A 14,536-nucleotide genomic window follows, 5' to 3' on the forward strand; every position below is an offset into this window, starting at 1 on the left:
CACCTCCCAGGAGGCCGGTGAGGAAGTGGGAAGGTGGGACCTTGTGCAGGCTGCTGGGAATGGAAAACGTGGGAAAGCCTGGCGCTTTCTCAGAAAGATATGGAACTACCAGATGCCCCAGGAACTCCTCCTGGCGGACACCCACAGAACTGAAAGCAGGCCTGGAACGGCCGTCTGAAACCGGGCTTCACAGCAGCACTCACAACAGTCAGAAGGGGGAGAAGACAACCCAGAGCCCATCACCAACTGAATGGGTAAAAGTGTGACAATCACACGACGGGACATGAGTCAGCCATCAAAAAGAATACGATATGGGTACGTGCTACCACTTGAAAGGCTCTTAAAACGTTATGCTAAATGAAATCACAGACTCCAGGACAAATATTGTGTGGTCTACTTAAAGGTACGGAGCAGGCAAATTCAGACAGAAAGCAGCACTGTGGTTCCCAGGGGCTGAGGGGAAGGGAGAACGGGCGCTGTGTTCAATGGGTACAGCTTGTCGGTATGAGCAAGTCTGGGGTACACATAACAGTGGCAGTTACACAACACTGGGACTATTTAAACCCACGAATTGGACCCTTGCGACTGGTTAAAGTGATAAATATGATGTTATTGTACCACACGCACGAAGGACCAAAGCACATTAGGAATGAAACGCTTCCTGTGGACGGTGTCGGCCCGAGAAGCGTGCCCACCGCGCCCAGCGGACGTGCGCTCCACCCGAGGCAGATGGGGCTGGCGGCATCATGCCTTCTCCAGGGCCACGTGCCACGTTCGGGTCAATCAGGAAAATGGCCCATTCTGAAATGCTGACCCATTTCCAGGCTCAACCAGACCCCAAACACAGCCTTTGTGCAGATCAGCTCGGGGACTTGAACACATTAAAACAGCACGTTCTTTTATTGTCGAGCAACACTCAACAGCACCCCCGCCCCCCGTGCCAGCAGCCCTCAGGGAAGCGTCCTCGCACAGAACCGGCTACGCTGGAGGAAGCTGTTTCGGGGGTTTTCAGTCGCCTCGAAGGTGGAGTTTTGTGTGTGACATCCTGCAAACCAAGAAAGTGTGTTTTCCTTGCCAAGTGAAGGGAAGCATTTTCCCTCGGCCTTCGATCCACACAGCACCTCTGTGGAAGGATCATGTTGCCGGCACGGTTCTCACACACAATCCACTGCAAGTGGGACGAGGGCCTAAGCACAAAACATGCGATTCCCAACGTACTCTGCACTACCTGAAGTAGCGGAGGATGGAAAGTACATCTCTACAGGTTATCTTAAAGAAGGAGCAAGTTCCAGGAGTGTTTATTGTTTGACTAACAGCACACACAAAACCAGGCGGAGAAGTCCCCAAGGAGGTGACAGCATGTTTCTCTGCTGCCTGCCCTTTGGTCCTTCATCTTCTAAGCACTGAATGTTTTCTTTTAAATATACTGGACATTTCCTTTGATCACACCTGCCATTCGCGTGTGATCATCGTTTAACACCCCCCACGTTCCTTTAAATAGAAAAAGTGCTAAATGTCTCTTTGTAGCCTATCGGCCACAGTCGCACCACCTGTAGTTTAGGAAGCGGCCGCACATGCTGCTGAGATCCTTCTTGAACTAAAGCTCACTCCGTTACAAGTCCTACTGATACTGCTGCTGGTAGTCTCCAAAAGGTGCGGGTGGTAGCTGGGCTGACGGCAACTGCGAGGGGTCTTCAGCAAACTGAGGACCTGCGATTGAGAGAGAGAAGACTATAAAAACCACCAGTTACATCATCGAGAAGAACATGTCTCTGCAGAGAGTAAATCAATCAGCTCGACAAACATGAGTCCACACGAGGTGTCTGTAAGCTCAGTTTCTCTGTAGGTCTGCCTGGTTCCTGTGACGGTGACTTTACAGGGTGGGTGACACGACAGACCGGCTCCTCTTATACTCCAGAGCCAACAGCTCTCAACTGCTGGCCAGGAAGGTCCGACAGGCCAATGAGAGCAAGAAGCAAGAGCCAAACCTTTCTGGTAACTGCTGCAACCAGCTGCCACGCCGCCTGGAAGCGTCTCACCTACCTCTTGATACGATCTTCAGTGGCTCCTTAAAATTGCTTCCACAGTTTAAGTTCCTTAGTCATGTTTTAAGAGAACTAGCCAATCCAATTTCTACAACCGATCAAGTAGGAAATGAGTTCTGAAGTGGGAAGCTGTCCCTATTTTGCATAAACAGTCTGACGGGATTTAGTTCACAAACAGGACGGCCGGGGGACTAAGAAAAAATGTGTCTCTTTAAAAAAAAAAAAAAAAAAAAAAAAAGACTTCCCTGGGAATAGCCCTCTCTTCCCCAGGGGACCTGACGCAGACTGACAGCTACGTGATGGGGGAGGGGGGAGCAGTGGGAAGTTCTGGGCTCCCCAACGCTTCGTGCCACTGACACACAAGCGCTTTCACTACCAGGCAGCACCTACACCTTGTCGAACACTCGAGAAGACATGGGGAGAAAAAGAGAAAGCAAGGTGAACCACTGTTACCATTCAGATACAGTATTACCTAGTTTTTCCTACTGTTTTAAGGACTTTTTCGTGTAAGTTAATTGGGGAAATGATTAACTTTTCAAAGACTCCCCCCCGCTCCCCCCTCCCTGCCCCACAGTTCCTGTCAAAATAAAATGCACTCTTTTTGAGGTTCCCTGAGGAAGAAAGCCCAAAGCCACAGAGGCTAATTTCTATAAGACAACACAGCTAAGTTTTTGTCTCATCAACTTCTGAATTTGTGGAAACATGGACCTTTCTGTTGTTTTATGCGAAGTCTTTCACACAAAACTGGTACAAACAAGTTAGAAAGTGACCCTCCTACTAATAGGATTAACTCCGAGTCATGACTGATAACCAGAGCCCTAAGTCCAGGGTCCAGGTCACCCCAGCTCTGATGAGCAGTGCGTCTGGCCCTGCCACGCAGGCGCTGCAGCTCGCCCTGGGCGCCTGGGGAACAAGTCCGCTGGGCGCCGCGCCCCGTCCTCACTCTGCACGCGTCTTCTGCAGGCTCAGCTTGGCTCCCTGCGTGGCTCATTTCCCTCCCCAGAGGCCAGGGAAGCTGTCACCACTAGGATCCTCGCGGTATCTTTTGCTTCCTTCCACCGTCAAGGACAGAGCCTGAACGGGAGCCAGACTGGCAGCCAGGAATGAGGGCTCGTTTAGACAACTGAGTTTTCCGAGTCACAAGGCACAGCGGGGCTGAGGTGCCATGGCAGTGCAGAGATCACTCGGCTCACACTCTACCTTCCCCAACTGTCTGTGGGTAACAGGACAATTACAACACGTCACATCACTTCTCACAAACAGGGTCCCCGAGGACCCTTTCTTCAAAGCAAGTCACACAATCGGACTCATCTATCTGTGCACGTGCTGGCCGGTGTCCCCACCACGAGCCCTTGCTCAGCACGACATCCCCAGCGCCTGGCACACTCGTGTCCAGTGAGAACGTGCCGACCGACCACCATTCTTGTTATACATCTGCAAGCACCTCTCTTCAAGCACCTCTGGGATGACGAGCGTTTTCTCAGAATGAGCACCTGGGCGCAGGTAACACCTGAGAACTAAGGGAAGACAACCAAGAGCAACTTACCAACCAAAGCACTTGAACTCCAGTGAGTAAACACGGTAACTGCATCACGTCCAGCTTTTCAAATAGAATCAGCCCATTATCACTATCCTCATGACCCACAGCACATTGATACATAACATAAAATCACTACCACGTGTTAGCAGACAAAACACGTTTCCTTCAAATCCTAGGAAACCATTCCAAACTGTCTGAGCGATGGTATTAAGCAGAAAAAAAGACTCACCATTAGGAAACTGTGCAGAGGCAAATCTTGTCAACAAGATACCAGCTCCTTCGATTAAAGCTAGAAGAATGCCACCCATCGCGGCTGACCCAACCATGGCCACTGGTCCATCTGAATACATTAATAACAGAGAGATCAGTTGAATGGAAACCTTGTTTACGTAAGCTACAGCAAAGAGGTGTCCATCCAGCTACGTGCAGCCCCCAGCCCCAAACCTTTCTCACTCGCTGGACCAGGAGTCAGAACTATGGGCCACAGCTCAAATCCAGCTCACTGCCTGTTTATGTAAATCAAGTTTTATTGGACCAGCCGTGCTCATTCATTTATGTATTGTCTATGGCTGTTTTCGTGCTATGGTGGCAGAGCTGAATCATGGTGACAAAAACTCATAGCCCATAAAGCCTAAAATATTTACTACCTGGCCCTCTGCAGAATGTTTGCCAACTCCTGGCCCAAACCACTGAGCCCAAAAGAATTCTGGGTTGCTGAGTCCCAAAGACCCAGAAAGTGGTTCTGGGCTTTTTCCCTTGACAACCCCACGTGGCAGGTTCGATTAATTCCAGAGAACTGATGAGGAAACGGTGGCACAAAAAGTCCGGCAAAGTGCTCTTAACCACTGTAAGGGACACATTCAAACTCGGCTCTTGTTCTCAAACATTCCTAACAGACCAGACCCTCTTGCTTGTTTTCCAAATCGCCACACACACTCATGCTGTACCAGGCTAAGCAGCGCTCGGTCTCATGCAGCCCAGATGTCACCACGTTAGGGCAGGGGCTCCCTGAGCCTTGCTCTACGTGTGTGTCTGCACGAGCGCTTACTTCGTGCTGCCAGGATGGCTCCTGTCAAGGCCCCGCTCGTGATGGAGTTCCACGGGTCCTCCTTCCCTCGGACCTGAACCATGCTGCAGTCGATCATGGAAAACAGACCGCCCCAGACCGCAAAGCTACCTGTTGATTTAAAAACAAAACAACACAAATTGCATGTTTTCATCTTACATTTAAAATGTTATGGTAAAGAATCAGTTTAAATAAGAGCACTCCAAACAAACACATGCAAACACAAGTTTGAATCAATAAGCACTGAACAAAAGTCAGGATGCTATCTCTTGAACAAAGCTTGGGCTGTACTGTAGCAGCTGGGGATTAGCAGTGACCCAAAACCTCCGAGAAATGAGGCAGGCCCGAGAGGCAGGCTAAGCGCCTTCAAATCTCCCTTCCAGAATGAATGATAAGCAAAAGCAACCACCCTGCTTCCTCCTCCTGCTCTCTTACCACCGTGCCTCACCTCTACTTTTTCCTTTCTTCATTAAGCATCACTACTCTATGAAAATCACCAACGGGAACACAAGCGATCCAGCTTTTCTGGAATGCATTCCACGTGTAAGCCCACACATGTCAACGTGGCACGTGAATGATACAAACGGAATCACGGAGGTTCAAGGCAGTAGAAACCACCGCTTCTCTCTCCTTTCTACCCTTGAGGCCTCAAGCGTGAAACTAAAAAGAACCCTAAATCAGATTACTCGGCTCTTAAAATAAACCCTTCCTAAACACAGTAACAATTTGCAAAATAAAACACAAACACCCACACATACACAAGTACACACAGTCCGAAAGACACCACCAAGACGTGAATGGTCAGCATCTCCAGGTGACATACAGACGATTTAATTTCTCTATGTTCTACTCTTCTACGCGTAAAACATCTTTCTTTCCCCTATGAAAATACAAGGTCCTGCAGGACACGGCTCGACCTTCCCAGGCTGCCTGCTCTGGGTCTTAATTGGAAGAACTCAGTAAGTGCTCACTGCATGACACTGAAAATGTCATCCCAGTACGTTTAAAATTCAAGACACCATAAATATCTCTCAATTTTCCTTAAAAAGATGGACCCCGAGGATGCGAAACAAATAATCCCACGTCACACACACCCTGATACACTCTTCGTCCGCATCACCCTGGCTGGCTTTGTTTAATAAACTTGGGAGTTACAGAGAAGTCGTGAGGCAGCACTGGGGGGTTCCCACGTGTCGCACACCCAGTTTGCCCAGGTCCTCACATCTCACGTTAGCACAGTGCATTTGTCACTGTTAATGCCCCAATATAGACCATTATTACCTGAAGTCCATACTTCACTCAGATCGCCTCAGTTTTTATGTCCTTTTCTGTTTCAGGACACAGGACATTTAGTCATCACATCCTCTTAGGCTCTTCTTGGCTGTGACAGTTACATGCTTTTTTATTTACTGAAAATGCCTATGTGACGGAAGCAGACATGTAAAAACCTGTGAAACTCCGTACGGCTTCTGCATGCACGGGAGGTCCAGATCGGTGTGGATTTTACTACTACTTGCCATCCTTCACAGTAACCATGGAAACAAAGGACAAGTCGCCACTACTTCCTTTCAGGCTGTACACTTATCAGAGGAAAGAAAGGAAAGGAGAGCGACACCATCACTTCAACCCTCAGAGCCTCAGTGTCCTCACCTGGGAAACGGGGACACAGCACTTACCTCTGCTGTTGCTGTGAGGGTAAATAAAAACATGCTGTAAAACACTCAGGAGGGAGGTTGGCACATAACAAGCACTCAGTCAACAGTGGCTATTAGCTACTGGACTGTCCTCTAGCGGAAAACATGCCCAAGACAAAGAGAAGCTGGCGTCTCCTGCCGCACAAAATCACTGAGGAGGACAAAGCAGTAAGTCTGCCGTCCTCACGTGTTGTGTGGCCTCTCTACCCTGTTTCTGTGTAAGTGAATGGAAACTTCACACTCTTATCACCGCTCTTCTCCCAGCTTCTGAATAACCGAGCTTCAAAGGGGCAATCAATGTCCCCTTTTCTAGTTCTGCACTGAGCTCTGGACAATGTCCACAAGCCAAGCCTGGAGAGGAGCCTGACCAGCTCACTCGGCTTCTCTCCCACGAAACCCCAGGCTTCCCATCCCATTGTCTTCAGCTGTTGCCCGGGAGCCACCACTCCTCACTCTTACAAACCCGAGCCTTAAACACACTGTCTTCCTTCTGGACAAGAGCAGAAAACAAGACAAAACAGAACACCATCATGTGCCTGAAGGACAGACAAGACTTTCAAATTGAAGCAGCAATTCAAGTTAATTTCTGAATAAACCGTAAATCAAGAAGAACCTACAGAGATATTCATTTGTAACAAACTGGTAGACTGAACTAAGCTCAGTAACTGGTGTAAAAAAGAAGGAGAAATCAGAGTTTCATCTTCAAATAAACAGCAAGAGTCTGGAGCACAAATGGAGAAATTCTGTGTCCGTACCTCCCAACTGCGGAGCCCTGGTTTTAATAGCTGTCAAGCTCCCTCGTAGTCTGTGGTTTACTCCCTATAAAAACAGGAACCAAAATTATATTAGAAGTATAATACATTTCCAACGCACTGATGGGGCCGTCAGTGACATCAGCAAACCCAGGTTTCAAGTGATAATAAAATAAGACCATCCACGTACTTACCACTGGAGAATTGCGAAAACCTTTTATTGCTTGAAAGATGCCACCACCTATGGTACCCATGGTAAAGGCCCCTCCGCAGTCATCCACAATTCGCCAGGGGCTAAGAACAGGAGAAAAAAGAGATGGCCGTATTTCTCATGCAAGAACCATAAAACCCTTGTTAACCCAGTAAGTGGTACAACAGACGACAATGCAGAGTCCTCTGCAACCAATAAACACTCAGCCCCAAAACACCGGCAAAGATAAAGGATTCCCAACACTCCACATCTATGCAGCCCCAAGTCACCTAAGCTACACGTCAGCAACACTTTAGTCACTCATTTATCTGGGCACTGTGCGAGAGTAAACACACATGCAGGAAATCATATTATAATCAAGAAGGCTGGTCCAGTCACCTAGGGATCAAGGGAAGCCTTCCAGCTACAGCACAATTTAAAGCGGAGACCCAAAGAATGGAGATTCAACTGGTGCAGAGGAAGAAATATTTTTCAGTTTGAAATTCTTTCTGGGTTTATTGAGCCCAAGTTAACGTTTAGAACTCCAGTTTGTACCAGATCCATTTAACACACTGGAATATCCAATAATTAGAGGTTAAATCTATAAACCCAGCTAGCATCCAAATGTAGTGCCCTAACTTACACACTGGAGTCTGAGTAATCTGATCAGAACTGCCCTGTTTCCCCAAAAATAAGACCTGGCCGGACAATCAGCTCTTCTAACGTGTCTTTTGGAGCAAAAATTAATATAAATATTAATTTATTATACTTATATTATATAAGACCCGATCTTATATTATAGTAAAATAAGACCGGGTATTATATTACACTATGTTATAAGAACCGATCTTATAGTAAAATAAGACTGGGTCTTATATTAATTTTTGCTCCAAAAGATGCATTAGAGCTGATTGTCCGGCTATCTTATTTTCGGGGAAACATGGTAATAGTCTAGGAATCTGGCTTATAAAAAAGTCTGTGAATAGTTACATTCATTTTCAACCCACTATAAATAAAAGATTTTTCTTTTATCTAGTGTCAAGGGTCAAAAGCTATAACGAGCCTATGGGCAAGCTACCCGGCTCAAGTAAACCTGTGAATTCAGCAGACTGATGCTGCTGGAGAATTTGAATGAGTAATTTCTGACTTCGCCAGACAGGAATGCAAAACTGTGCAGGCTAAACATATCCTTTTCAAGTAACACAACTCAGGACCACACAGAACAACGGCCGCAGGCAGAAGATACTCCACTTGTCTTGCTGGCAGGGTGCTCTGGGCCCGTGCTACCCACAGCTTGCTTCTGAGGTCAAGACCAGCAGCACCTGGGAGCTTGCCAGAGATGCAGACTCTTGGGGCCCTACCCAGGACCTACTGAATCAGAGTCGATCATTTAGCCCCAAGCACAGGGGACCTGACTTTACTTTAACAGTTTGAGAAGCAGCTGAGGGACTAAAGAGCACTAGGAAACTTTCCTTAAAATAGTAGAAACGTTAACAGGAAGTAAAGAGGAAAGACACAGGAGAATGAATCAGTGGCTCCCTGAATGGGTAGGTCAGTAACTTTCAAAGATGTAGCCGAATGACCTCGTAATTAATTAGTTGGAGCTGAAAGTGATGAGCATTCCAGAACCAGTAAAGAGCAGCAGAATTCAGGTCAGGGAGCAGCCAGCGTATATATTCCAAGACAGGATGTCCACAACAGGGGCAAGACAGAAAGAAGACTTTCTGAACAAAGTCCTGCTAAACCACAATGTTCCTGCCAGGAAAGTGATGGGCTACGGGAAGGGCTGAAGCCCGGATCTAAGAGCCTGTACGTGCCAGGCAAATATAGGCCACAGAGAACCAGTAACTAACAGCAACAAGATTGCAAGTTATCATTTAATAAGTATCAACTATGTTTCAGGTGCCTCATAAGGCAAATAAAACCCATGATTTTCAAGAAAGCTATGCTGTTTTCCTCTGGAATCCTTATCTTTTAACTTTGCAAAAGAGTATTCCTGTCTGATGTCCATTTTATAGATTAACAACGGCTCAGAGATTAAGTAACTTGCTCAAGGTCATCTAAGCGGTAACTAGTAGAACCAATTTAAATACAAAATGTAGTACTGCAAAGCCCCGAAGTTCTTTCCACTGTATCATAAAGACTAAGGGTCTTTGAAAAGAAAACACGATACAAAGTAGGATGTGGCAAGTCCTACTTTAGGATGATTAAGTCCATATGATGTGTTCAGGGCGCTGGAGACAGGAAAGCAATCAGGACGCTACTGAGAAAGGCAGTAGGGACGCCACGTAAGATGCTTCAATAGGAACTGAAAGGCAGAAGTCTTGAAAGAATTCAGACTATTTATGGGGTGGGGGTGGGAGGGAGATGCTGCTAGTTTGAGCTTGGATGACGAGAAAATGCTCTTACCAAACAGTCCAAAAGATCAAAGCAGTTTGACTACAAAACCTACTGTATTGCTCCCAAACATATGCACTGAGAGAAAGGAAAGGGGCCACCTAATGAATGACTAGATGAAAACTCATTATTCTTGTAACATCTTTAACTCAAAAAAGTTAAATAATTTACTCTCCCGCCACCCCGTGTCACCCTCCATGTCACTCATGTCTAACAGTAACTGCTCGCAGCAGCCTACCATGTGCTGACCTCTGCATGTCTGAGCACATCCAGGATGGTGGGCAATTACCTCTGGAGAAGGAAATTTTAAAGAGCTGGGAGATGCTGAAACACCCATTGAGGGAAGGCACGAGGCAGGCAACATGGCTGGTAGCGTAAAGTCCCTGAATGAACAACAACAAACAAAAACTCCACACTCAGAGACAACAGAATGGAGGTTACCAGAGGGACGGGGGTTGGGCGAGGATGAAGAGGGTCACGTACAGGATGGAGATAGGCTTCAGGGCCTCTCGACCACAGAGTACACGGGGGCCGTGCTATAAAAGCGGACACCTGAAATTTATGTTATTAACCAAGTTACCCCAACAAGTTTATTTTTATAAAAAGAAGGGTGTGAACCACCTGGAAAAAGATTAAATTCACTTCCTAACATCCCAAAGCCTTGGGCACAACTTGAAAACACCCGAGGTCCTGCTCTCACACAGTAAAACAGGTGCCTAACCCGAATAACACGACCTGGCTTTTCTCTTACGACCCCAGCGGCCTGTAAACTCGCGCAGCCTGAGACTGGTGTTTGCAAACACGCTCTTTTATAAGGAGCTGCGTGTGCCGGACTTACTCACGCTTCTAGGCCGGGAGCCTAACAAACAGCTGGGCACAGACCCCTCCCTCCGTAAGCTCTGAACGAATGAATGAACGAATGAATGAACGATCGAATGAATGAACGAATGAATGAACGAACGAATGAATGAATGAACGAATGAATGAACGAATGAATGAACGAACGAATGAATGAACGAATGAACGAATGAATGAACGAACGAATGAATGAACGAATGAACGAACGAATGAATGAACGAACGAATGAATGAACGAATGAACGAATGAATGAACGAACGAATGAATGAACGAACGAATGAATGAACGAATGAACGAACGAATGAACGAACGAATGAATGAATGAACGAATGAATGAACGAACGAATGAACGAACGAACGAACGAAGGACGAAGGACTCCCTGCTCGTGGCTTTCCAGAGAACACGTGCTCCTATCTCTCATTCTCCCGATCATTCCGGCCCCTTCGCCTCCACGGGAGAATTCCCAGCAGTAGAAGCCCCTGCTCACAGGAGCTCACGTCCCACTCATCCGAAACGCCGACACATCACGACACGAAGATCCCACGAGCACGGCGCCGTCCGCGGCCTGTGTTCCCTCCCTCCACGCAGGAGCCGGGCGTGTGCAAGGCCGCGGCGGCGGGCGGGGCACGGTGACCGACCCCGCACCCGGCAGGCCGGGCCCCCGGGCGGGCGCACTCCGCAGCTCGCCCTACGCAGCCCACGCCCGGACCTCTCACCGCCCACCGCAAGGTCACCGGGCGGCTGGGTGCCAGCGGCCCGGGCTGGGAGGCCGACGCGCCGCTGCGGCCCGCGCCGCCCCGGTTACCACACCTGCGCCCACGACCTCGGGAGCCTGGACAGAGAGCAGCGAGGGCAGAGGGGCAGAGGCGGGCGAGGACGCCGGCCAAACTCACCAGGGCTCTCGAGCGTACTCCTCCATCTTGACTCCAGCGCGCGAGCGACGCCGGGAGAGTGGGGCGGGGCCTGGCCCGGAAGCGGTAGTGATGCCAGAAGAGGGCGTCAAGGTGTGCGGGGATTGGTTCACCGGTCCCCCCCGCAGCCAATGGGAGCCCTGAGTCGGGAGCAGCGTGAGTCTGGCCCCGCCCCAGTCCTCCGGCGGGGGTCCGATCGCCTGGCGACCAGGACTTCCGGTTCCCTGTCACCGGAAGCTCGGTGGCCTGACACAAACCAGGTGTCTTGCCGCTGGCGTTCACACGCTTTCTGAATAGTTTTCCTTTTTTAAGTTCTTCGGCTGCCGGCTGTGAATTAATGCCGCCCAGTTTGACGTCGTTCGTGAAGCTCTCACGTGGCCCTTGGGGCGACAGTGTTTTGGTCCTTCCGGCCCGGAGCTGGAATGTGGCACGTGTTCCGCCGCTGTGGGCGAGGAGCTGGGACCGAGGCGTGGCCCTCGTCCGGAGGGACAGCGACAACGGCGCCTCCTCGGGGCCTCGCTCCACGTGGTAGCGGCCGGGCTCCGGGCCCCGGGCCCCGGGCTGCGCCGGGAACCACGCGGTGCCCCGGGCGGCGGGAGCGGCGGGAGCGGCGGGCGGGACGCGCCGTGTGTTCCTGCGCCGGAGCAGCGGTGGCCGGACTTTGGCCACCGTTTCCTCCAAGGGCCGTATGCGATATGCGGGGAAATGCGCAGACAGCCGGCCACGCGCCCCGGGCCAAGTAGCGTGGCCTCGCCTGGTGTATTTCAGTAACGAAACACACTTTTGGAATTTGCTTTGGGCCAATTAACACCGGGTTGCGGGCCGATGGCCGCGGCCCAGGGCGGACTCCCTGCCCTAAACCCCCGCTGCTCGTAGCCTCCTGTTCACCAGATGCCTGGCCGTCCGTGAACACATTTTGCGTGTCGCGTGCACTAAACGCCCAATTCTTGCAGTAGCGACAGCTGGAAAACAGAACACGTCGTCAGGAAAATCCCGAGCAAGAGCAGATCCATTGACAGCACTGGGCTGTACGTGCCAAGACCATACGTTTATGTTCAGACCAAGAGGAACCGTCTGTGGTCCCTCGGTGTCCTCACAGGACCGCGCACGAGAAGAGGCCACAGTGAGGGACAGAGCCAGGAGTCCTGCCCACTGGACCCAGCCCGCAGAGCGCGGACTGCACATTCACAGCCGGCCCCTGCTGACCCTCGCACGTCCACCCTCCAGGCCCCTGGACCTAGGCAGGTGGAGCTCCGTTGAGCCCCAGGCTTTGGGGGCCTAAAGAGCTCCACCCCCCAGGTCACCAGCCGAGCCGTGTTCCTGGCTCCAAAGCCCCCAGGTCCATCTGCCCCCGTCACCGAGACACTGCAGTGGCATGGACGAGTAAGCATCCTCCCACAGCCAGCGCTCGGGTTTGGGGTTCCAGTGCTGTTTGGCGGGCAAAGGGGTTTTAGCCCGGCTGGGCTCAGGGTGGGAAGGGATTCTCTCACCTCTTTTCTGCCCTCTTTCCCTCCCGCTGCTGTCCTTTCAGGAAGACAATGGTCTGACCTGTGCTCTGTCGCGGAGCTCTCTCCCCATTTCTGCTCATCTCAGGAGGCCGGGCCAGGCCAGTGGCGGCTTCTGGAGACAGTCGGCTGCTCTAGAACCTTCCAGCTCCCCCAAGAGAGAACCCGTGTGATGATGTGCTGGGCGCTGCGCTGTGCCCTTAGCACGCGTTGTCTCACTGAGTGTATTTTGTAAGCCCAGAACCTGTGAGAGGTCCTTGCTTTCTTCAGGGAGGTGCTTGCAGTATCCTCACTTGACATTTCCGAAGGCCCCAAGAGGTTAAATAACGTACCCAAGGTCACACATCTCAGATTTGAGCCCATGTCATTTGACTCCAGAGCCTGTGGCCTTATCTGCTATCCTATACTGCCACCCTATATTCCTGAAAATGTGACTTTTCTGGGGTCATTCGGCCCAAACGAGAACCACCCTACACACTAGTTACCTTGGTGCTGGTTTCCTGCTCCCCACGCACAGGCCAGGTGTTTGGCTGGAGCTCGGGATCTCTCTCCCCTTTCTCTTCCGTCTCCTACACAACAGCACTTGTTTTTCTCAGGGGAAGAGGCCATGCGAGCATCCCCTGACACCCAGGATGAACTTGTTTCAGGTGGAAGTGAATTCCGACCTTGGAGAACCAATTGTCCCTACAGAGGTGGGGCCGTGGTCCCTCATTGCAGGGGTCGGGGAGGCTGCCCTCCTGGGCTCTGGGCTCCCCATCCTCCAGCCCCAGTTGTGATGCCTTTCAAGGGAAAACTTTGAGGGTCTGTGAGCCATGGGGAGCCCTGGGGGCTCTGGGGAGCAAAAGGCTTCAGACTGGGGCACGTCACGAGGGCCGCTTCTGGAGTGTGGGACCTGAGGCAGAGAAGACACCAGGGTTCTCTGTGGTTAGGCGGCCGTGAGTCCTGACTTCACATCTGGAAACTGCGGTTAATTTTTTGAGTGTCCGTAGAGCAGAGACTACCGAGCCTAGAAGAGAAGGGAAACCAGGAGGTGCAGGGCCTGGAGGGGGGTGTTTGTGAAGAGGGTCAGACCCACTTCAGGAGGAGTGAACACTCTTGGTAAAAGCCAGAGGAAAAAGGGTCCCTGGAAAGGAGCTGCTCTCAGCTGACTGGGGGTGGCGGGGGGCCGAGGTGCTTCCAGAGCTAGGAGTCCCGGAAGACGATGCCTCTTCCAAAAAGCTCCTTCTGGGCGAGAGCAAGCATGAGGACTGACTGTCCTGGGAGGGGCTGGAGCAGGGGGTGCGCCGCCCCCCAGCCTGCCTAAGCCCACTCGGGCCAGCTCAGCCCTCTGGGACACCCCCCAGCCCTCCCCACAGAACTCGAGTTTTCTGCTGGGCTCCCGACACTTGCTTCTCCCCCTGGCTCTGGTTTGCCTTACTGTACAATCATTTTTTACCCCATTAAGTCATGCACTTAAAAGACAATAACCGCTCTGTCGTTCTTTCTGTGCCTTTCTCCCTGTCGGGCCTGGGAGGGCGCACAGCAGTATCTGAATAAATGCTTGCGTGAATGAATGAATGAATCAGAACCAGGTGAGA

The 14,536-nt window shown here is 50.7% G+C and overlaps 1 protein-coding gene across 1 annotated transcript; it reads right to left on the reverse strand.

Moving 5' to 3' along the window:
• Window positions 1-877: 877 nt before the first annotated feature.
• Window positions 878-11,494, reverse strand: TIMM17A (translocase of inner mitochondrial membrane 17A). The gene is made up of 6 exons (XM_081039425.1): window positions 11,437-11,494; window positions 7,292-7,391; window positions 7,101-7,164; window positions 4,634-4,762; window positions 3,815-3,925; window positions 878-1,710 (listed from the first exon to the last, which is right to left on the reverse strand). The coding sequence occupies exons 1-6, from the start codon at window positions 11,460-11,462 to the stop codon at window positions 1,622-1,624; spliced, it is 519 nt and encodes a 172-aa protein (XP_080895551.1). The 5' UTR covers window positions 11,463-11,494; the 3' UTR covers window positions 878-1,621.
• Window positions 11,495-14,536: the final 3,042 nt, after the last annotated feature.

This window comes from Rhinolophus hipposideros, assembly GCF_964194185.1.
Source record: "Rhinolophus hipposideros genome assembly, chromosome: 26".
NCBI lineage: Eukaryota > Metazoa > Chordata > Mammalia > Chiroptera > Rhinolophidae > Rhinolophus > Rhinolophus hipposideros.